Consider the following 20,711-nt stretch of genomic DNA (forward strand, 5'->3'; position numbering starts at 1 on the left):
ATTGACTTAACACGTGAACTCGCAATTACAAACTGAACCGTAGAACTATTTTATTCAGACAAGCGATACGATACGCGAGATGGAATGAGTCAGCTTCACAATGATACTGTCTCTGTGTGTGTGCACGGACATGTGTGTGTGTATGGGGAGCAGTAGTGTATGGGTTAGTGTGCTGTGCTACGAACCTGGAGACCCGATTTTGATTCCCGCTCACGGCCAACACCAGTGACAATTATCTGAAGAGTTCATGGGCCTCCTCTAGGTCCACTCAGCCTCAAATGAGTACCCGGTGCGGTGTGTAAACATCGCCACTGGAGAGATAAAGGCGGCCGAGCATGGTGTTGGCCACCCACCCCCTGTGTGCCATCCCGGCCTTCATAGGTGCTTGCTAACAGTACTTGCCCCAAGTATGTTACAGGCTATACGACGAATCTTTGTCTTTGTTGGTGAGTGGTAGTGTAGCAGTTAGCACGCTGTGCTACAAAAGCAGTGACCGAAGTTTGATTCTTGCTCACGGCCAGCACCAGTACCTGGCGTGTAAACATCACCACGGCTGGGCGTGGTGTGAGACACCCACCCGCTCATGTTCTGTACCGGAATTCATATGTGATCGCTAACAGCACTTGCCCCAAAAGTCTGTTCAGGCTACGCGGAAGATGATTGGGGTGTATTGGGCCCTATGTGGTTGTGCGTGCTCCCGTTGTGTGTCTGTATGCGCGCGTGCCCCTTGTGTGTATGTGCAATTGTAGTGACTCATTGCCCCCTTCAGACTACAAGCTGCATTCAGGACTCGAATGAAGTAAAAATAAAAGGTTTTTTCTATTTGTTACTTTATTTTGTTTAATTTTATTTACGACTAGCGGGAAGTACCTGGCGTTGTTGTCGTTACGGGTTCGTTGGTTTACACCCTTCTCCTTGTTGGTTTGTACATTTTTAGATAGTGTAATTTTTGTACAGGTGGTTGGGGTATTTATTCTGTTCTATTATTGTTGAGGCACACGATGTTCTTGCATTTCTATAATTTGTTCGTTTAAAAAGGGGAGTTGACATCCGGGAAGGCTGAATGCTACGAAGCTATTGTGAAGGCCCGGTGGGCCATTTGTCCATTTCTCCACAAACAAAATTATAAAAGGCTTGCAGAAGTCCAAAAAGTTATATAAAGTGGGGGGTAAATAGTTGATATGAAAGGTTTCCGAAAATTGTCGGCCCCCCCAAATTTTTTTTTTTACCCCCGCATAGGTATCTATACCTACACACCCTACATACAACAGAGTAAGTAGTGTCTATTGACTCTGTAGTTGTGTAGTGGAATAACGCGTGCGGGGGTTTACAAGCTGTGTGCATGCATGTGCGAAGTTGCAGACAGAGAGGTCGCATCGGGACAGACAAGTGCGATGACATAGAGCAACGGAAGGGAAACGGCTAATTAAGGAGCATAGCTGTGATTGGCTGGTTGCAGATGCTGGCGCAGAACAGGCGCCAGGCTGACGGGAGATTGGGGCAATAACGGCGGAAGCCACGGGCGCGAGGCGACGGGGGTCGTCAGCTTATTTATTGAGAAATTAATAAGGAGGAGGATATATACGGGGCGTGAGGGGGAGTTCGGCAGTTGCGGGAGGACGGGCCACATCACCAGGAACTGCCAGCTGTGTGTTGGCGGTCCGCCGGGAACTTCTGCGACCGACGGCGTCAACTTCTCCTCATCCCGAGGACCACAGGCAAGTCGTGACGCATCATGCACATAGCCATTTCATTCCCATCACTCATCCGCGCCATGTTGCCCTGTTAACCACTCGTCCCGACGGGTTGTATGATGATAGCAAGTGGTGTGCATTAGCGTATCAGACGTTCGGTGCCGCGCCTGGTTCGTCGGACATTCTGGCGTCTATTCAGGGTGTAGAGGTTCGTGTGGTGATCGACACGGGTGCTTCGGCTACCCTCATTTCGTTGCCAACTTTTCGCTTGTTGCCGGCCTCACCCCGGCCGCTAGAGCAGGTGGACAGGCCATGTATTGCGGCAAATGGTGGTAGTCTTGGAATTGTGGGTCACATGATTGCTACGATACAAATAGGAGATGTATGCATGGATGGCCCTGTATTGGTTTTCACGACTTTGGCCGTGCTGTGTTTATTGGGCGCGGATTTCTTGCGCAGGATGCCCCTTAACATTCGGCTGGATAAGGGCTGTATTGAGATGCCATCGGGGCAGTGTCTAAATTCTTGAAGACGTCTACGAAATATACCGCGATCAATGCTGTTGTGCAGTCTATGGTTAGCCGCATGGTACGCGTTCCGCCTGCCACGCAGATGCTTGTGCCATTGCGGCTGCGTAAACACTTGCCCTTGGTGAACCCAGTGGAGGGAGTCTTGTTGACCCCCTCAAATGCGGTGTTGCAGACACCCTCCCTGGTGGGGGCATTGACCGTGGTGTCAGCGAATAACGACCCCTTTTTTCAAGCTGTTAACGCATAGCGTGTAGTGCGGGCTCCCACAGGGGGGAGTAGGAGGGTGTCAACCCAGGGGCTGGGTTGCCCCGGGCCTTGGCACTCTGGTTGACCATGCAGACACGTGATCTGGAGCGTCCACAGAGAGGCCCCCAGGTGGGGGCCTAGGGGTTGATCACATGTCCGGGGAGAGCTCTCGAGAGGGATCGAGAGGGAGCTAGAAGGCTCCAGAAGGCGGGTGGGGCCGAGGACAGAGCAGCCTCAACCCGTGGGGGAATATAAGGCATGTCCCTGAGAGGGACCGGGGTCACTGACCCGAGTGAGAGGGCCCGACCCTTCGTAGCTGTAACTCCTCAGTATAGCGTAGTTAGCTGGGTGGTCACCACACTAGGCTGTATCTGGTGAAGGGGCAGTTACCCCTTTGTGTTAGGTGTTGATGTTATAATAAAAGTGTTGCCTCCTAAGAACAATGTCTGCGATTCAGTTGGACTCACTATAAAAGCATTGTTAAACTCCTAACGAAGAAGAAATATTTTACATTTGCATGCAACACTGTAAACAACTGTATATTACCTATAAACGTCATTTTTTCTGCCTGTCTGTCTCTCTGTCAGTGTGTCTGTGTGTATGTTTGTGTGTCTGTCTGTGTACGAAACTTGCGAAGGATTTGGCTCGCAAACCGTGGGGTTTACATTTAAAAAGAGTAGCCAAGTACCACGCCATACACGCCTTGGTGAGCTATTCTATTTTCCCATCCATCAACTTTAAAGTAGTTAAATGAACAATTTAGTGTTAGTATTTATTATTATTTTATTTTGCCCCTAGCAACGCACACGGGAAATTCTCTTTCACGTAAAAAATGCAAAAACACAAAGCTGAGGTAAATTCTTCAAAGTGTTATGTCCTCTTCTCCCCCCCACCCCAATGTGTGCACTTACTACTATAGGGTCAGTAGACACTAATATTATAGCGCTTAGATTCTATTATTGGAGAACGGGCGGGGGGATGGTGGTGGGGGGGGGGGGTAGCGGCCCAGCCCCCAGCTTGTCAAGGTGCCACCTTAGCTGCCTGGGCAATCTAGGTGAGGCCGGGGGCTCTGCATAGGACTAGGCCTCACGACAGCACTCTGTCAAACTTGATTTGGAGCTTTCATGACTACAGGAATTACTCTTTGGTTATTTCGGTAAAGTCACGTAGAAAGAAAAAATAATTTAAATAATAGCATATGACGTATGCTATTATTTAATGATGAGAGTGGGGCTTGGTACCTCCCTTGTCTCCCTCACGCCCCCATATATATGCTCCTCTTCCTTATTAATTTCTCATTAAATAAGCTGGCAGCCCCCGTCCCCTCACGCCCGTGGCTTCCGCCGTTATCGCCCCAATCTCCCGTCAGCCTGGTGCCTGTTCTGCGCCTGTATCTGCAACCAGCCAATCACAGCTATGCTCCTTAATTAGCCATGTCCCTTCCGTTGCTCTCTGTCGTCGCACCTGTCTGTCCTGATGCGACCTCACTGTCCGTAACTTCGCACATGCATGCACACAGCTTGCAAACCCCAGCGCATGCCAAGCCCCGCTAGGGCTGGTATTACACCCGCCTACGGGGTGTATGCGATGACAGTGCATCGCGTGCCGTGGCCCTCACAGGCCGGCACCATACAGTGACATCCCTGATGTCACTACATCACCTCCCCCCCGCCCTTCGTAGCATTCAGCCGTCCCGGCTGTCAATTCCCCCTTTTAAACGTACAAATTATAGAAATGCAAGAACATCGTGTGCCTCAACAATAATAGAACAGAATAAATACCCCAACCCACCTGTACAAAAATTACGCTATCTACAAATGTACAAACCAACAGGGTGTAAACCAACGAAACCGTAACGACAACAACACCACATCAACAAGCAATATGAATAACCGCGTAAACCCTCGGGATCCCTCTTACCATCACATCTGCCACCTTTACCATGTAACGGTGCTCGTGAGCTCAATGGCAGCCAGGATCAGCCAATGACTGCCACGACACAGCAATCGCGACAAGCAACTGACAGCGTGGGAGCGTGTGTGCAAGGGAATCACGAAAAACGAGTCCTTGAGCAAGTGCGTGGTGCCGAGCCCCCAGGGGAGGTAGGCTCGCTCACCCTGGAGGTCCCGGGGGGAATGTGCAAATGTTCCACCGAACCCGGCTCGTCACAGAGAGCAGTAGGTCGGGTCGACCGCACTTGAAGCCCGCAAAGCCGGCATGTGCGGCCGCGCAAGGGACGTCAGTCGCGCAGCACCTGTGAGCGGAACAGAATCGCTTCGCCCGGGATCAACCGGCGTGGGCACACACCCCGGGTCGCCGGACACACTCGACACTTGGCCCCAGCGATGTGGAGATGAAACAAATTTGTGCGGCGCAATAATCGGGTCCAGGTGAAAGGGATGATCTATATCCCGGGATCTTCGCATGCAATGCTCAGCACCCGCATTCCCGACGACGCCCCCTTCTGGACGTGCCAGTGATGCATGAGCCAACACCACACTCTCCTGGGTGACCGTGGTGTCCAACCCAGCATTAAGAACCTGACAAAAAGGTTCCTGGTCGTCGGACACCAACGTATGAGCTACAATAGCATACCCCGTAGCACCCAAATCGAGCGGCTTCCTCACGCAGAGGGGAACAAATATCTGCATCATAGCGTTGGCCGCACACAACTTGGTAGGGGAAGGCAAAAATGCCAGACAACGTCCGGAGGGCAATTCCAAACAGCCGCGGTCAATGCAGATTTTCAATGGCATCCTACCAAGGAAATCGGTTCCAAATAAACAAGGAACAGTCAGTGACGTGGAGACAAGAATGTGTCCCGGTAATTTAACATCAGCGATGCGCTCCTCGGCCGTTATCCGAACGATGATGCCCAATGAAACACGGCGCATAGACAGGGTCCAGAACCCCACACTTAGGGGGAAAAATAAAAAAAATTTGCTCCGAAATGATAGTTGCCGACGCACCCGTGTCGACTATCATCATCATCATCATTTCTACACCCTCAATGGACCCAAGCATGGTTAGGTGAAACCGCGAATGCAGTCACCACTCAATGGGCCAGCTCCGACCACTGATCCGGTCGGAGCTGACGAACCTCACGATTGCGCATAGGACTACCCCGTACCGACGTGCGATCGAGCTGCGAACCAAAATGTCTAGATGGGTGAGGTGAGGCCAGGGGTCGAGTGTGGGTTGCGACTCGCCTCAGGGTTAGGGAAGCGTAGGATGGCGGTGATGCTGGAAGGCGCCGTCGTGGTATCCGGCAGCCCAATGACACGTGCCCCGGCAGGCTGCAATTGTAGCAGACATCACGGCTGCGCACCATCACCACGCCGGTCATCTCCACCCCGAGTTGACGCACACGCCAAAAGGGGCTCCGTTCCATCAAGTGGCCATGGCCCCGTGCGAGACACGGCACACTTGACCTGCACCCTGTCCCGTTGTAGAAGTAGTTGGGCTCATTTGTACTTAGCGAGCTGGAGAGACGAGATGTCATCATCTTCGGCTGGAAGAATGATATGGAAGGTTTCCGCTAAGGCTAGCAATCTCTCAAGGACCAACACGTCGATGCCATTGTGGTCCATCTCCTGGAAGGCGGCCTTCGCCAGCGTCAAAAGCGTGTAAGGTAAGGTAGGCTTGTAGATAGGTGTGAGGGTGGACCTCTCCGGCGGCGGAATGGCGATAAATGCCGCAAGGGCATCGTCATTGAGGGCGGCAGGTAGCGTCCGTAGCGCCTCCGTCTCTGTTCACCCCGCCAAGCCGGCGTTTGTGAGGAACCACCGCTTGAAGGCCACGCTGTCGTCACTGGTAGCCGCGAACTCTCCAACAAGGTAAGGTAGACGCTAGAGAGCTGGGATGTCCCTCGGCGCCGACGGCGCATCTTCAATTTTTGCGGGCTGCGTGCTCTGCGCCGGCGGCAAAATGGCGGCTGAATGCACGGCCTGTGCTGCCGAGTTTCCCGCCCGCTGCGAAATGGCAGCAGAGTCGTTGTCCCCGAGACACTGGGACAGAACTCCGCAAGGAGCGAAGTCGCAGCTTGGAGGAGCTCCGCCAGGCGATCATGCGCCTCCCAGAGGGTCGCCTCTGCCGACGGTGAAGCGTCGAGCGCCCGAAAGTCGCTCTGCTCCGCTGGCAGTGTCTCCCCCGCATCCTCCAAAGTTGCAGGTAGCACGAGGTCCTCGTCCTCCAACGTCCGGGTACGTGGTCTGCGACGTTTAGACATAAGTCTACAGCTAGCTATATAAACTAGCGTATTGGCCACTTCTGACACCAGTTGTAATGAGTCCAACTGGGTCGCAGATGTTGTTCTTTGGAGGCAACACTTTTATTATAACATCAACACCTAACACAAAAGGGTAACTGCCCCATCACCAGATACAGCCTAGGGTGGTGACCACCCAGCTAACTACGCTATACTGAGGAATTACAGCTACGAAGGTCGGGCCCTCTCACTCGGGTCCTCGACCACGTGTTGATGTCTTGCAGGACGTAGAGCATCAGCTTGTGGACGTGGAGGTTCAGCTTGTAGACGTGGAGCTTTAGCTTGTAGGATGTAGAAACCCCGGTTCCTCTCAGGGACATGCCTTATATCCTCCCACGGGTCAGGGCTGCTCCGCTCTCAGCCACGCCCGCCTTCTGGAGTCTTCTAGCTCCCTCTCGATCCCTCTCGAGAGCTCTCCCCGAACACATGATCACGACCTAGTCCCCCCACCTGGGGCCTCTCTGTGGACACTCCAGATCACGTGTCTGCAGGGTCAACCAGTGCCATGGCCTGGGGCAACCCTGCACCTGGGCTGACACTCTCCTAGTCCTCCTTGTGGGAGCCTGCACTACACGCTTTGCGTGATGCCCGTGCTATCCCAGCGCACGCCAAGCCCCGCTAGGGCTGGTATTACACCCGCTTATGGGGTGTACGCGATGACAGTGCATTGCGTGCCATGGCCCTCACAGGCCGGCACCATACAGTGACATCCCCGATGTCACTCCATTTTTGTTGAACCGTAACACATTTCATAACACTGACCATATGGGCATTCAAATAGTGCATTGTGTTCAGACTTACGAACCGTTCTACTTAAGAACGGATCTCAGGAACAAAATATGTGCGTAACTCGAGGATTGCTCTTTATTTATACTGGAGAAATATAATGAGCTTCAAGCTCTCATGAGTGTGGAACGAGACAGGTGCCTCATCATCCATCCTCTTCGCATGCTGCTGGGCCTCGGGGTGACGCGGTGCGCTGAGTGCGAGGCTGGGCTGCGTGAGGGCAAGAGGCGCGCACAGGAGCTGCAGCACCACGATGCCACGTGAAAGCCCAACCTCGCCTGGAACAAAGAAGCGCGCGAGGCGCTCTCTTCTGCAGAGCTCGAAAGAAGTGGAGTCTGCCGAGCCAGGAGGACGGGAGTGTAGTGATGATAGTCTTACATAGGAGGGAATAACGTGGTCAAATATTGCGGAGTCAGAGTGAGAAACATAGATGCAACAGCAGGTTTAAAGCATTTTTATTGCAAATGTTATCGGAGAGTTCAGGACAGAGAGTTATTTTACATTAGTTATATTTCAGGCTTCAGATAAATTGGGAACTGGTCAGGGTGTTTTCCAAATCTCAACAGGTGTGTCTTAGTAAACTGATTTCCGAGGAGGTTAATTTTAAAAGGTATAGTACTGATTCAGGTTTGTGATCATATTTTAGTTTTGCAGTTTTCAGGCAGAGCCACAGGTTGTGTTGGAATCCCTCAGGCAGAGAGAGAGAGAGTCCTGGAGCTGAGACAGGCAGATGATTTGATACAGAAAGGGTGTGAACCGGTTCAGTGTTCCAGGCAGAGTGGTCTCCCAGGCACACATGATTTCTGCTAATGTGGGCGTTCGATGTCTACAGCACCGCCGAGTATGGGGGCTGGGAGTGAGGCTGCGCGCTGCTCATGAGTCGAGCTCAGAAGTCCGAGGCTGCAAAGCTGCTCACTGCATCAGAACCCAGGAGTCTGAGGCTATAAGCTGCTCTGGCAAAAGGCTGGAAGAGTTACCACTCTCTTGCGCGGTTAGGTGACTTTTGGGGGGTGAGACGTGATTTGGTTAATTGGGATTGTTTGTGTTTTAATAAAGTTTTATTGGTAAAAGTCGGTAGTTCCTCGATTTTGGTTGACTGTGCTGAGTGACTGTGCTGGGAGCTTGGGTGGGCTGGACGGCTTTATGAGTGGTTCGGGAGAGCTCCTGTCAGAACCTGACGGACCCAACCCAAACCTTACACTATGCACTTTAAAATCTAGATTGAAAACTCATTCCTTTAGAACTGTTTTTTGTGTTTATTTTGTCCTTCCCCGTACCTCTGATTATCACGGTTGGCTTTGTACGGTGCAAAAGAAGTTTAACATACATACATACATTGCGTGGCTACATGAAAACCTACTCATTGCCAGCCACCATGAAGACAAAGGTCGCACGAAACAATAGAGGTCCTTCACTTTAAAAAAAATTAGCTGAAAAGCATGGCATGTCCTGAGGCTTCTGGGAGCAGCAGCGATACCGGCCTACAAACCTCCACAAGTCAGCCCTGACATTGCCAGCAAATGACGAGCCCCAATTGAAAAAAGCATAAGATGGTAAGTTTATAAAAATATCGAAAGCACTCTCGACTGCTGCCAACAAACCTCTGCATTCTCCGATACTTTCTCAATGGGTATAGTAGCCGCTTGTATTGCCCAAATGAAAACTAGGAAAGCCGTAGGTCTCAATGGAATTTATCCAGAATTTATCAAGAACTTGGGACCATGAGCGACATTCACTCCTCAGGCGTTGGTACCACCTTGCCAAACATGATAAGAAGCTTGCTAAGCCCCAATGTGATTTCATACCGGGGGAAATCATTCATGAATTCCATTTTCTCCGTCAATATGCTACAGCCGAGGTGTAGAGGATTCCAACAAGACCTACATTTCTGCTTTATTCACCTGGTCAAAGCCTATGATTCCATAAACAGGCCAGGGGTCTGAGCTGTTCTTTGTGCTTTAGGAGTGCCTGACTCTCTCCTCACATACATTAACGGCCTCCATGATGGTGGGCAGGCCCGGGTATAGCTTCATTGCTTCATTGCCAGGAGTCGGAGCCATTCTCTGTTCACCTCGGGGTGTGACAGGGATCCATAATAGTTTTTTGGGTTAGATCGTGTAAATAAATGTGTTGTTAAAACCTGCCACCACCCGAAAAAGCCACCCTGCGTCCTTCCCTGTGGAAGAGGTATGTGGATGACACTTTCGTCATCTGGCCACATGGCCTCCCGGCATTGAACCACTTCTTGGACCACATCAATTCTAGACACCCATCCATCAGATTCACCATGGAAGTGGAGAAAGATGGTAAACTACCATTCTTGGATATTCTGTTTGAGAGGAGGCCTGACGGATCCTTGGGACATTCTGTCTACAGGAAAGCCACCCACACAGATTCCTACTTGAAACCGGATTCCCACCACCACCCATCTCAAAAGAATTCTCTCATCAAAACGCTATACCACAGAGCCCATGGCATTTCTGACAAACACCACCTGACCGGTGAATTAAGACATGTACATCGGGCCCTCAGGATGAACGGATACTCTGACCGTACTATCCGCCAAGCTGTCTCTCCCACCACACAGAAACAGCCACATGAAACTCTGACCAAAACCATCACGTTACCATACATAGCAGGCGTGACCAAAAAGATCTCCAAAATTCTAAACAAACATAAGATCCAAGTCCGATTCAGTACAGTGCATAAAATCCGTGATCTGATTCCATCTGTGAAGGATGTCGTTCCTGACTTACAGTATCCTGGAGTCTACAAATTGAGTTGCATTTGTGGTGATTGCTACATTGGAGAAACAAAACGTCATGTTTCTGATCGTGTCCGCGAGCACAAGTCAGATCTGAAACACGGCAGAACTGATTCTTCTGCCGTTGCCGATCATTGCTACAACTCGGTGGGCTCTCATGAAATTGTCTTTTCCGAGACCAAGGTTCTCTGCAAACCTCCCGGCTACCATCAAAGGTTTGTACACGAAGCCATACAAATATACAAACACAGACATAATTTCAACCGTGATGATGGGTACAAACTTAGTAATCATTGGAAAGATGTTATCAACCACGCAAAAAAGACTTAATTACACTTTTTTGGACCATCTTATCTGACAGGCACTATTTTACTTTACTTTACCGAGTGTTAACATCCCCAGTTGTTTAACAGTACTCTCTTCATTGTTCAGCCAGCATTGGTATAAACATGGGCATTTTCGTTCTTTTGTCTATCATGTGTATCAGGCCTCCCCCTCTCTGTCCATTGTGTTGGCGTGTGCAGCAGCAACCGCGTCCAAGCCGTCGTTCTTCTTTTTTTGGCCTCGCCCCCCCCTCCCCCTCCCGATGCGTTGTACTTAGCACTCCGTGCTGTCTTTGAGCCCCGCCCCCCTCCCTCCCGATACGTTCCATTCATTGGCTACCACATTTTGATGAGCTCCCCCCCCCCTCTCCTCCCCCCTTCAACTTGCTTATAAGGGATTACATCTTGAATCATTGCCTCACTTGATGCAGCTAATTCGGCAGTGACGGTCCCACCTGATGACGGAGACTTGTGTTGCCTCCGAAACGTCGTGATTTTTGTTTTATTTTATTTTATTTTCATTAATTTTGATGTTTTACCTACGTGACTTTTCCGAAAAAAACCTAAGAATATAACTCTGTCACTTATGATTGCAAGTTGTTGCGAGTCAGTGACTGCTTTAGTGTTAGAATATGGTGCTGTATTTTTAGGATCATCATTTTATGTAGATATCCACATTTATTTAATATTTTTCTTCTGCAGGGCGTGATCTAACAATGGCTACAACATCCGAAAGAAGGAAATGCAGTAATGACCCAGATATCTTCTGCTACATCTGTGGCAGCTTCACTTTGCAGGATCAAAGGCGCAACATCAATACCTTTGTCAAGAAGGTTTATTTTGCCTACTTTAAAGTACGACTTGGAGACCAAAACAAAAATTGGGCTCCTCACAAAGTGTGTAAAACCTGTGTTGAAACTTTGCGATCATGGTCTAAAGGAAAGAATGCTAAGCTGAAGTTTGGTGTGCCAATGGTTTGGAGAGAACCTACAAACCATTTGGATAACTGCTACTTCTGCCTTGTCAATGTAAAAGGTTTCAATAAGAAAAACAAACAACACTTACAATACCCAGATATCCCATCTTCCAGACGACCAGTTGAGCACTGTGAGGAAATACCTGTGCCTGTATTTACTGAGCTACCAGAGATTGATGTTGAATCCCTCAGTTTATCTGCTTCTACAGATGATGATGCTCAGATCGAATATATGCCATCTGATGCAGATTGTGATAAAATTTCTCTGTTTAGTCAGCCTGAATTGAATGATCTTGTAAGAGATTTGTATTTGCCAAAGCAGTCTGCTGAATTGTTGGTTTCCAGGCTGCAAGATAAAGGACTACTCAGACCTGGCACTAGTGTCTCCTTTTATCGTAACAGAGAAGCAGCACTGCGAAAATACTTCCATTCAGATGGTCAACTTGTTTATTGTAATGATGTTGAAGGGCTTTCTTCTCAATATGGGACTGCCCACATATGATTCAAGTGAATGGAGACTTTTTATTGACAGTAGTAAAAAGAGTTTGAAATGTGTGTTACTTCACAACAGAAATATATATGGTTCAATCCCAATAGGACACTGTAAAAATGAATGAAGAGTATGCCAACATCAAGATTGTTCTGGATAGATTGGAATACCATGTTCATGGATGGCTAATTTGTGTTGATTTGAAAATGGTTAATTTTCTGCTGGATCAGCAAGGAGGTCACACCAAATACCCTTGTTTCCTGTGCTACTGGGACAGTAGGGCTACATTAAAACACTGGGTTAAAAAGAACTGGCCACTAAGAATCAGTTTGACGCCTGGTGACAAGAACATCAAGAATGAGCCTTTGGTTGATAGGAATAAAATTGTACTTCCCCCACTGCACATAATACTTGGGTTAATGAAGCAATTCGTCAAAGCTCTTGATCACGCTGGAGACTGCTTCAGCTATACAGTGAGGGAAAAAAGTATTTGATCCCCTGTTGATTTTGTACGTTTGCCCACTGACATGGAAATTATCAGTCTATAATTTATTGGTAGGTTTATTTGAACAGTGAGAAACAGAATAACAACAAAATCCCGGAAAAGCAATCCCCCCCCCCCCTTTGCAGCCCGACTCCGCAGAGTCCCCAACGAGTCGTCAAGCATTTGTTCACGAATCCACACTGATCGCGGCAGGTTCAGAACCCCATCGGCCGGTCCCGGGCACACTGGAGCCTCAGGCACCTCGACCGCTAACGCAATAGGCCGAGGGGGCTGCTGAGCCGGCGTACACCTATGCGTACCTGACGCGCAAGCGCAAGGGGATCCTTGCGGTAACCTGGAGAGCGCGTCTGCATTCGCGTGACGCGACCCCTTCCGATGCTGAATTTGGAAGGAAAACTCCTGCAGAGTGTCCAACCATCGTGCCAGTTGGCCAGATGGTTGGTCTACCCTCAGAGCATATTGTAAAGCCGCATGATCCGTGCGCACAATAAACGAACGGCCGTAGAGATACGGCCGAAATTGGCGGAGAAAATAGACGATGGCCAAAAGTTCGCGGCGAGTAACGCAGTAGCGGGTTTCTGCGGGGGACAAGGCGCGGCTAACGTACGCTACCACGCGTTCCACACCGCCTTTAGACTGCGACAGAACGGCCCCAATGCCAGTGTCACTCGCGTCCGTGTCCAGAATGAAAGGGTGATCGAAATCGGGATAGTCCAATGTTGGCGCCGTCGCCAAACGATCGCGTAGGCCCTTAAACGCCGCTTCCTCTGGCGGTCCCCAACTGAATTTCCGTCCTTTACCCGTAAGGAGGTGCAGAGGCCTAGCGATCGTTGCAAAGTTGGGAATGAACCTACGGTAATATGAGGCAAACCCCAAGAAGCGACGCACATCTCCCACCGTGGCCGGGGTTGGCCAGTTGCGGACGCACGCCGTCTTCTCCGGGTCCGTGGCAACCCCGTCAGCACTGACTATGTGTCCCAAATAGCGCACGGATCGTTGCAATAGGTGACATTTCTTAGGTTTAAATTTTAGATTGGCGGAGCGCATCCTGGCGAACACCGCCTCCAGTCTCTGTAGATGTTCGTCAAATGTGCGGCTAAAGACGATGATGTCGTCTAAATATATCAGACATGTCTCCCACTGCAACCCCGTTAATACCAGCTCCATCAACCTCTGAAATGTAATGGGGGCAGCATTCAACCCCATCGGAAGACAATTAAATTGAAATAGGCCCTGCGGCGTACGAAAAGCAGTCTTTTCCCTCGAGGGCTCATCGAGGGGAAGCTGCCAGAATCCCGAAGAGAGATCCAGCGTTGAGAAGAACTTCGCCCCCGACAAGGCATCGAGGGAATCATCCATACGCGGCAGGGGATACGCATCCGCCACGGACACTTTTTTAATTTGCGAAAATTTGCCGTCTTTCTTTTTGACCAAGACTACCGGTGCGCCCCATGGGCTGTTAGACGGAGATATTATGTCCGCAGCCAGCATGTCTTCCACCGCTCCACGAACATGGTCTCGCTCCGCCGGGCTCATCCGATGTGAATTCAACCGAATCGGAGCAGCGTCCCCAGTGTCAATGTGATGGGAAAGCAGGGAGGTGCGTCCCAAATCAAAATCATCCGAGCTAAACACATCGGAATAACTTAACAACAGCGCGTGAAGCGCGGATCGCTGTTCCCTGGTCAGGGATGAATTCTCCCCGCACAATTCGGCAACCCAGCGATCATCTTGGCCCGTAGGGCCCGAAACTCCGCCTACCACCTCCGGCGGCCCAGATCGTCATGGGCCGTGAACGCCGTCGTGGCATGGGCCACGACCGTTCCGGCCGGTACGCAAACATTCTCCGTACTCCCATTCAGCACCTGCAAAAACGGCGGCTGGTCCGGCCGGATAATAGTTTGCGCCCCGACCAGCGCCGACCCGCCCGTTATGGTTGCAGACGGTGATAACAAAATCCCAGGCGCTCCCTCCTGACCAGGCACCGGTTTCCGATATCGCAAAGGGATAAGCATCTGTGAACCAGGTGGAATGTCAACAGATACCTCGGACAGCGCCTGCACCTGGCAGACCGGAGCGGGTCGCCCCCAGGGCGACGGCAAAAATGAAATTTTCCGACCCCCCGGTAGTTCAATGCAATTTTGATTAACCCTTATTAGAATGGGCATTTTAGCCAGAAAATCGGTCCCCAACAAACACGGAACCGCAAGGGACCTCGAAATCAACACAGTTCCTGAGGCCGACACCCCCTCGATGGATATATTGGCGTTCACTTGGCCCACAATGCCCATACTTCCCCCGTTTGCCGCTACACAGGAATCATAAACCGGCCGCACTGCGTCCGGCGGGATGCCCAACAGATGGAAAATGACATCCGAGATAATCGTCGCGGACGCACCGGAGTCTACCAAAATGCGCACGTCGACCCCTTGTATAGAACCCGGCACAGTGGACGAACCAGTAGTGGCCGCAACAACCCTCCGTGCCAATTTGCGCCACTGCATTACCGAGCGACATAGGCAAGTCGGCGGCCTCCCGTTGTTAACGACACCCGGACCGAGCGGCGATGGTGATGAATGAGGTGCCAAGCCTTGCCGGGTGTCTGGTGCGCACCGACTTGCCTGTCCTGGAGGGTCCTTCCGCGGTACGTCCGTGGTCGAGGCCTCCTGCTTGGGCGGCCCCAGGATACGGGCCCAACAATCCCTGGCGAAGTGGCCTTTGCGACCGCAGCGAAAACACTCGACGTCGTTGCGACGCACAGCACTCCCTCCATCCTGACGCTCCCGCGTCGGCGGTGCAGACCGTGTTCCCGGCCCTCCCCGGGCAGGCCACTGCGCAGAGGCGGCCGTCAATTCCTGCGGGCCCCCCCTGTCAGGAACGTAGACCGCCTTCTTGGGATCCCAACCCGCGGCACCCCCTTCAACGATGGGCCCCCACGTCCACGCTGTCACCTGTTTCCAACGGCGCAGATTAAACTGGGCATCCAAACACTTCGCAGCAGCCCGTGACGTCAACTTCTCATGGCCGCACACCGGCATAGGGATCCCCAAGTCTCTCGACAGCTCAAGCATTTTGCCCAAAATAAGGGGTTCCAATAGGTCAGGCTCCGTCTCAGGGTATGCGGCCATGGCCAATTCCAGAACAGCACCCCTGTATGCCACCGGCGACTCTTCGGGTGCCCGCTGGCGCTGAACGAATCGTCGGTGAGCGTCATCCGGAGGCTCGTACGCATCCGCCATCTCATCAAAAACCCCTCTCAGTGTCTTCTTCTTCTCGGCCTTGATGGAACGGAAAAATCTGACCGACTCATCGTCGAGAAGAGTTGGCAGGACTTCCAGGGCCTCCGCGTCAGTCCATCTGGCGGAGCGTACCGCCGCCAAAAATCGGCAGGCGAACGCACTCCAGTCCCCACCAATTGAGAATTCCTTAACTGTCGTCAAGTGACGGCTGCGGGTCCTCGCTCCGCTGTCCTCCGCAGACGGCACGTCGCGTGGCATGTTCAAGATGGCGTCGCACCGCAACGTGTCAAAGATGGCGGCTTCCCGCCGCGGAGGGCGCAAGATGGCGGCTTCCCGCGGTTCTTCTCCCGCCACGCCCAAGATGGCGTCCTCGTGCCGCGTGGCGAAGGGCGCTGGCGGCGCAGGCAAGGCCCTGGTCTGTTGTTCACCCCCGGGCCTCCCCGAACCCGTCGCTGGCGTGACGAGGTTGCACAGTTGCGCCAAGACGGTCTTTAAAGTCTCCAGCTGGGCCGCCATCTGTCGCCATCTCTGGTCAGCGTCCCCCAGCGCGGGCGGATCCACCGAAGCGGCGACCTCTTGCACCCCCGGGCCGTCACTCGTACCCGCGTCGATTCCTCCCTCCATCGTTGGCAGCGCCACTGCCTAAGGAAGGTCGTCGTCATCGGTAGATTTAGCAGATGATGGTGCGGGGATATTCTTTCTTCTGAGCTGTTTTGACATGCCGTTTCACTTCTGACACCAGTGTAATAAAGAACTCTTGCACTGGGTCTGTCTCCGTTGTCCTTTATTGGTTCGTACAACTTGCCCACACGGCGTCTCGCTCAGTGTCTCCTCCATCTCCCGCTCGGCAGCCCCACTGCTGCCGTCGCTCCTGCAGCCCCGTTGCTGCCCCACTATGCAGCCCCGCTGCTGGCTCGTTACGCAGCCTCTCTGCTTCCCGATCTGCAGCTCCACTGCTGCTCACTATGCAGCCCCGCTGCTGGCTCTCTGTCGCCTCTGTGCCCGGACACCGATGGCCGATGGTGTCGAGTCCCAACCCTGTGGCGATCACGCCACTTGCCTTCTCCTGCCCCGCGTTGCCTCCTTCTCTCTCTACTCTCACACTCTCCCCTGAGCCCTTCCGGTTCCTGTCCTTAAAAGCTCTCTCTCTCCCCACGTGACTCTAACTCCTCCCACCTGTTACGTCACATCTAGCGAGCCCGTTTACGCTCGCATTACACAGATGTAACATCACTATTGTGAATGACCTTTTTGTAAATATTTTTCTTATCTTTACAATTCAATTCTTACATGGTAATATGCATTCACTCACATTGATATGCAGTCACTCTCACAACTTTGTGCTACGGCTCATTAAATGTTTGTTTCATTATTATTGTATATTGTATCTTATCTTATTCTTGTATGGATGTCTGTTTAGCTATTCGTATATGAGCATAAATTTGTTGTTTTTATTGAAAATGCAATATTTGATATCTCAAAAACCTGATGTGATAGACAAAAACTGATGCCAGATTTGGAATCAGCACCCCAAAATTACATTAAACCCGTTGGAATACATTGTGCCAGAAAAAGTGTGTTGACCAGTGTAATGTATTATTTGATAATTCGCTTCCAAGCAGCACTAAGGCGGTAGCTATCTGAACGTTTAAAGTTATTTGAATTTCTTTAAATTTCGATAGATTCTCTAATTAGTCTTGGCCAGTAGTAGCTAGTTTTGCACAAAACTTCAACATTATCAAAATCAATTTAGTGACCAGTTCCAATTATACAGCAGAGGTCTCACTGTGAATCAGTCGGGCGGCATTATCTTTTCATCGACTGTGCAATGCTGTGTGGAAGCTACCGTGGTCTGTCGCTCTACATGAAGCTTCAGGTCTTCTCAGCCACAGTTATGTCTTCCCTTCTTCTCTATGCTTGTGAAACATGGACCTCTTCTTATAGAACATCTGCACCGGTTAGAAACAGGCTGGCCTGCCTATGATCCATCCTGGGTTTGACCAGGCTGGATTGTGTGAGGAGTTCAAAAATCCTTGAAAGTTCGGGACACATTCCCTTCAGCAAGCTCCTCTGGGAGGCAAGGCTGTTTGGCTAGGTCATGTCGCCCGCATGCCAAGCCACCGCATGCCCAAGTAGCTTCTGTTTGGCCGTATCGGGGACGAAATGGGCACGACATGGCCTGGAAAAGAGATGGACTGAAGCGGTACTAGAGGATGTGGAGCTGAGTGGACTGCCCCAAGACTGGTACCAGCTGTGTCAAGATCGAGCTCTATGGAGGAGGCTCGTTATTGACGCTACTGGTCAGTTGGAGGCAGTCGTCCTCCAATAACAACGGAGGGCAGAGGAGTGATGCTCACAAAGAGCGGATCGCTGGACTGGCTAAAATGCAGCGAGTTGGCATAGTAGGGGCACATCTAATGTATCTGCCAGTCATCTCAGTCAAGCCATGGCACCTGGGTCTGTCCCATGACCTGTCAGCGAGCCTTCAACACTTCACGTGGCCTCAAAGTGCACCTGGCCTGGCACAGGCACTGTGATGACGTTACCGCCACTTAGTGGTGAATGGCGATTGTTGTACTACAATCTGTCGTGGAAGGAGACATTGGTGTGAGGCGGTTATTCTGAGAATACTTGCGTGAATTGTGATTTACTGGTTAGGTATTAAAATAGTTGTAGGTGAATTGCTCGTATTCATTTGTTTTTTTTAAGTTGTGTGTGAATTGTGATAATTGTTTCTTTTCATGCTTTTGTTATTTTTGCAATGTTTAGACAGTATGTAGATATCCAAAAGCCTTTCACAATCAAGTACCACAAATTATTCTGAACCTACAGTAAGTTTATTCTGCCTCTGTATTGAGTTTGTTTTATTTGATCAGAATTCTTGAAGTGTTCACGCTGCATTAATCCAGCAGTCATACAATCTGCAACTAAACGAAGGGTTTGTAAGAACTATTTGCTTTGGTTGGTTGGAATCAAAAGCATAATCTATTCAAGCAATCTGCAGATCAGGAATCAAATCTGGAATCGACTCCAAAAAAATGGAATCGGCTATCCCCAATGTGTAAGGTGAGGGTTGGCGGATCACACACAAATGGGCCATCAAACTCCCTTCCTGTGGGCATCGCCGAGGAGCCCTCCCCAAGGCTCGCCAGGTAAAGGCAGCAGTACAGGAAACAGCAAGCGGGCTAACCCGCCACCTGTGTCCATCTGTACGGGAATAGAGTTGTGTCCCCTCACGCACGTGCTTCGGTTTCCTCCTGCTGGTATAAACAATCATTATTAATAGGCTGGAGACCTAAATAATTATTTTTATATTATATAAGTGTAGTGGATCCAACTGAGTCGCAGACGTTGTTCCTTTTAAAGGCAACACTTTCATTTGTAACACCGTAACACCGTAACACTGTAACACGAAAGGGGTAACTGCCCCTTTGCCAGACTACAGCGAGTTACTGCTACAAAGGGTTGATCCCTCACTCGGGTCTCCGACCACGTGGTTGCCTTGTAAGACGGAGAGCTTCAGCTTGAGACGTAGAACTTCCCGCTTGTAGATGTGGAGCTTCTAGCTTGTAGAATGCAGCGACCCTGGTCCCTCTCAGGGACCCGCCTTATATCCCTCTCCGGTCGGGGCCGCTCCACCCTTGGCCCCGCCCGCCTTCCCGAACATTCTCGTTCCCTGTCCATCCTTCTCAAGAGCTCTCTCCGGACACGTGATCACCCCCTAGTCCCCCCACCCGCAGCCCCCTGTATGGACATTCCGGATCACGTGTCTACGTGGTCAACCAGAGTGCCTTGGCCCGGGGCAACCCTGCCCCTGGGCTGACACTCACCCCCTCCCCCTCGGGGGAGCCCCCATCACACGCTGTGCGTGGTGCCCGCACTATCCCAGTGCTCACCAAGCCCCGCTAGGGCTGGTATTACACACAGCCACCCACACGGTGCTGTCCATGATGTAGGAACATTAAACGGCATGACCCTTCTGGGCCGGCACCATTCACAAGTGTCAGGTTATGTTGCCTTAAACCAGTGGTTCTCAACCATGTTTAGCTACCGTACTCCCCCTTGTTGAATTTAGTTTCAACAGTCATACCCCCTTGCCTGACCCAACATGGTTATCTGAGAAATAAATGTATGAATAATGAACATAAATATTTTAACAAATTGTCAATTGGTATCCTAACTAGCTTACAAACTGCAAGAGAATAAAACAAAAATCAATAGACGCTCTGCGTGCGTGACATAATGTATGAAAAAATAATAGGTACCCTTTGGCAATAAAACAGGTGTTAAGATGTTCAAACACCAAATATAAATATTTTCCAAGGAATCATGTCTGAACCAAACCACATTTACTTGTGGTGAACATACAAACAAAAACGTCTGATAATATAAGCATTGTCTTTGAAACTGATTGGTCTACACCAGAGACGGACCAATCTCACCAGTGTCAGACCAGAGAATGCCAAAAAGACAGAAAGGTTAAAACCTATTCTTATTTTATCATACTTTGATTCTGGCAAAAAGGCCCCATTTTGATATAATATGTTCACACTCGCCTGTTACTCTTGGAAACCCACATTGTTTACAATCAATGAGTCTTATAGCGTCCTAGGTTACCATATTGATTTAAATTGCACCCTACTTATTTTGTATTGGTAGATCCTTGCGCGCTTATTTACCAATGACTCTCACCGTCTTACCTATGTTATTTTGTGTCTGTGTGTCTCTGTGTGCGGACGAAACTTGCGAAGGATTTGACTCGCAAACCGTGGGGTTTACGTTTAAAAAAAAGTAGCCAGGTACCACGCCATAAGCCCCGTGGTGAGCCAGCGCTATTCCATTTTCTCATTCATCAACTTGAAAGTAGTTAAATGAACAATGAATAGCTATT

General features: G+C 50.5%; 1 protein-coding gene across 3 annotated transcripts in view; it reads right to left on the reverse strand.

The window, feature by feature from the left end:
- The window catches only part of LOC144947761 (potassium voltage-gated channel subfamily V member 2-like), a 45,708-nt gene that overhangs the window by 22,722 nt on the left and 2,275 nt on the right, over positions 1-20,711 (reverse strand). For 2 of the 3 annotated variants that reach the window (XM_078877114.1, XM_078877115.1), the window contains exon 1: positions 15,203-16,987. The exons of the other annotated variant lie outside the window; for it this stretch is intronic. In XM_078877114.1, coding sequence (XP_078733240.1) covers positions 15,203-16,444 — 1,242 coding nt within the window. In that variant the 5' untranslated portion in view covers positions 16,445-16,987. Of the gene's footprint in view, positions 1-15,202; positions 16,988-20,711 lie in introns of those variants that run through there. 3 annotated transcript variants of the gene reach the window in all.

This window comes from Lampetra fluviatilis, chromosome 46 (genome assembly GCF_964198595.1).
Source record: "Lampetra fluviatilis chromosome 46, kcLamFluv1.1, whole genome shotgun sequence".
NCBI lineage: Eukaryota > Metazoa > Chordata > Hyperoartia > Petromyzontiformes > Petromyzontidae > Lampetra > Lampetra fluviatilis.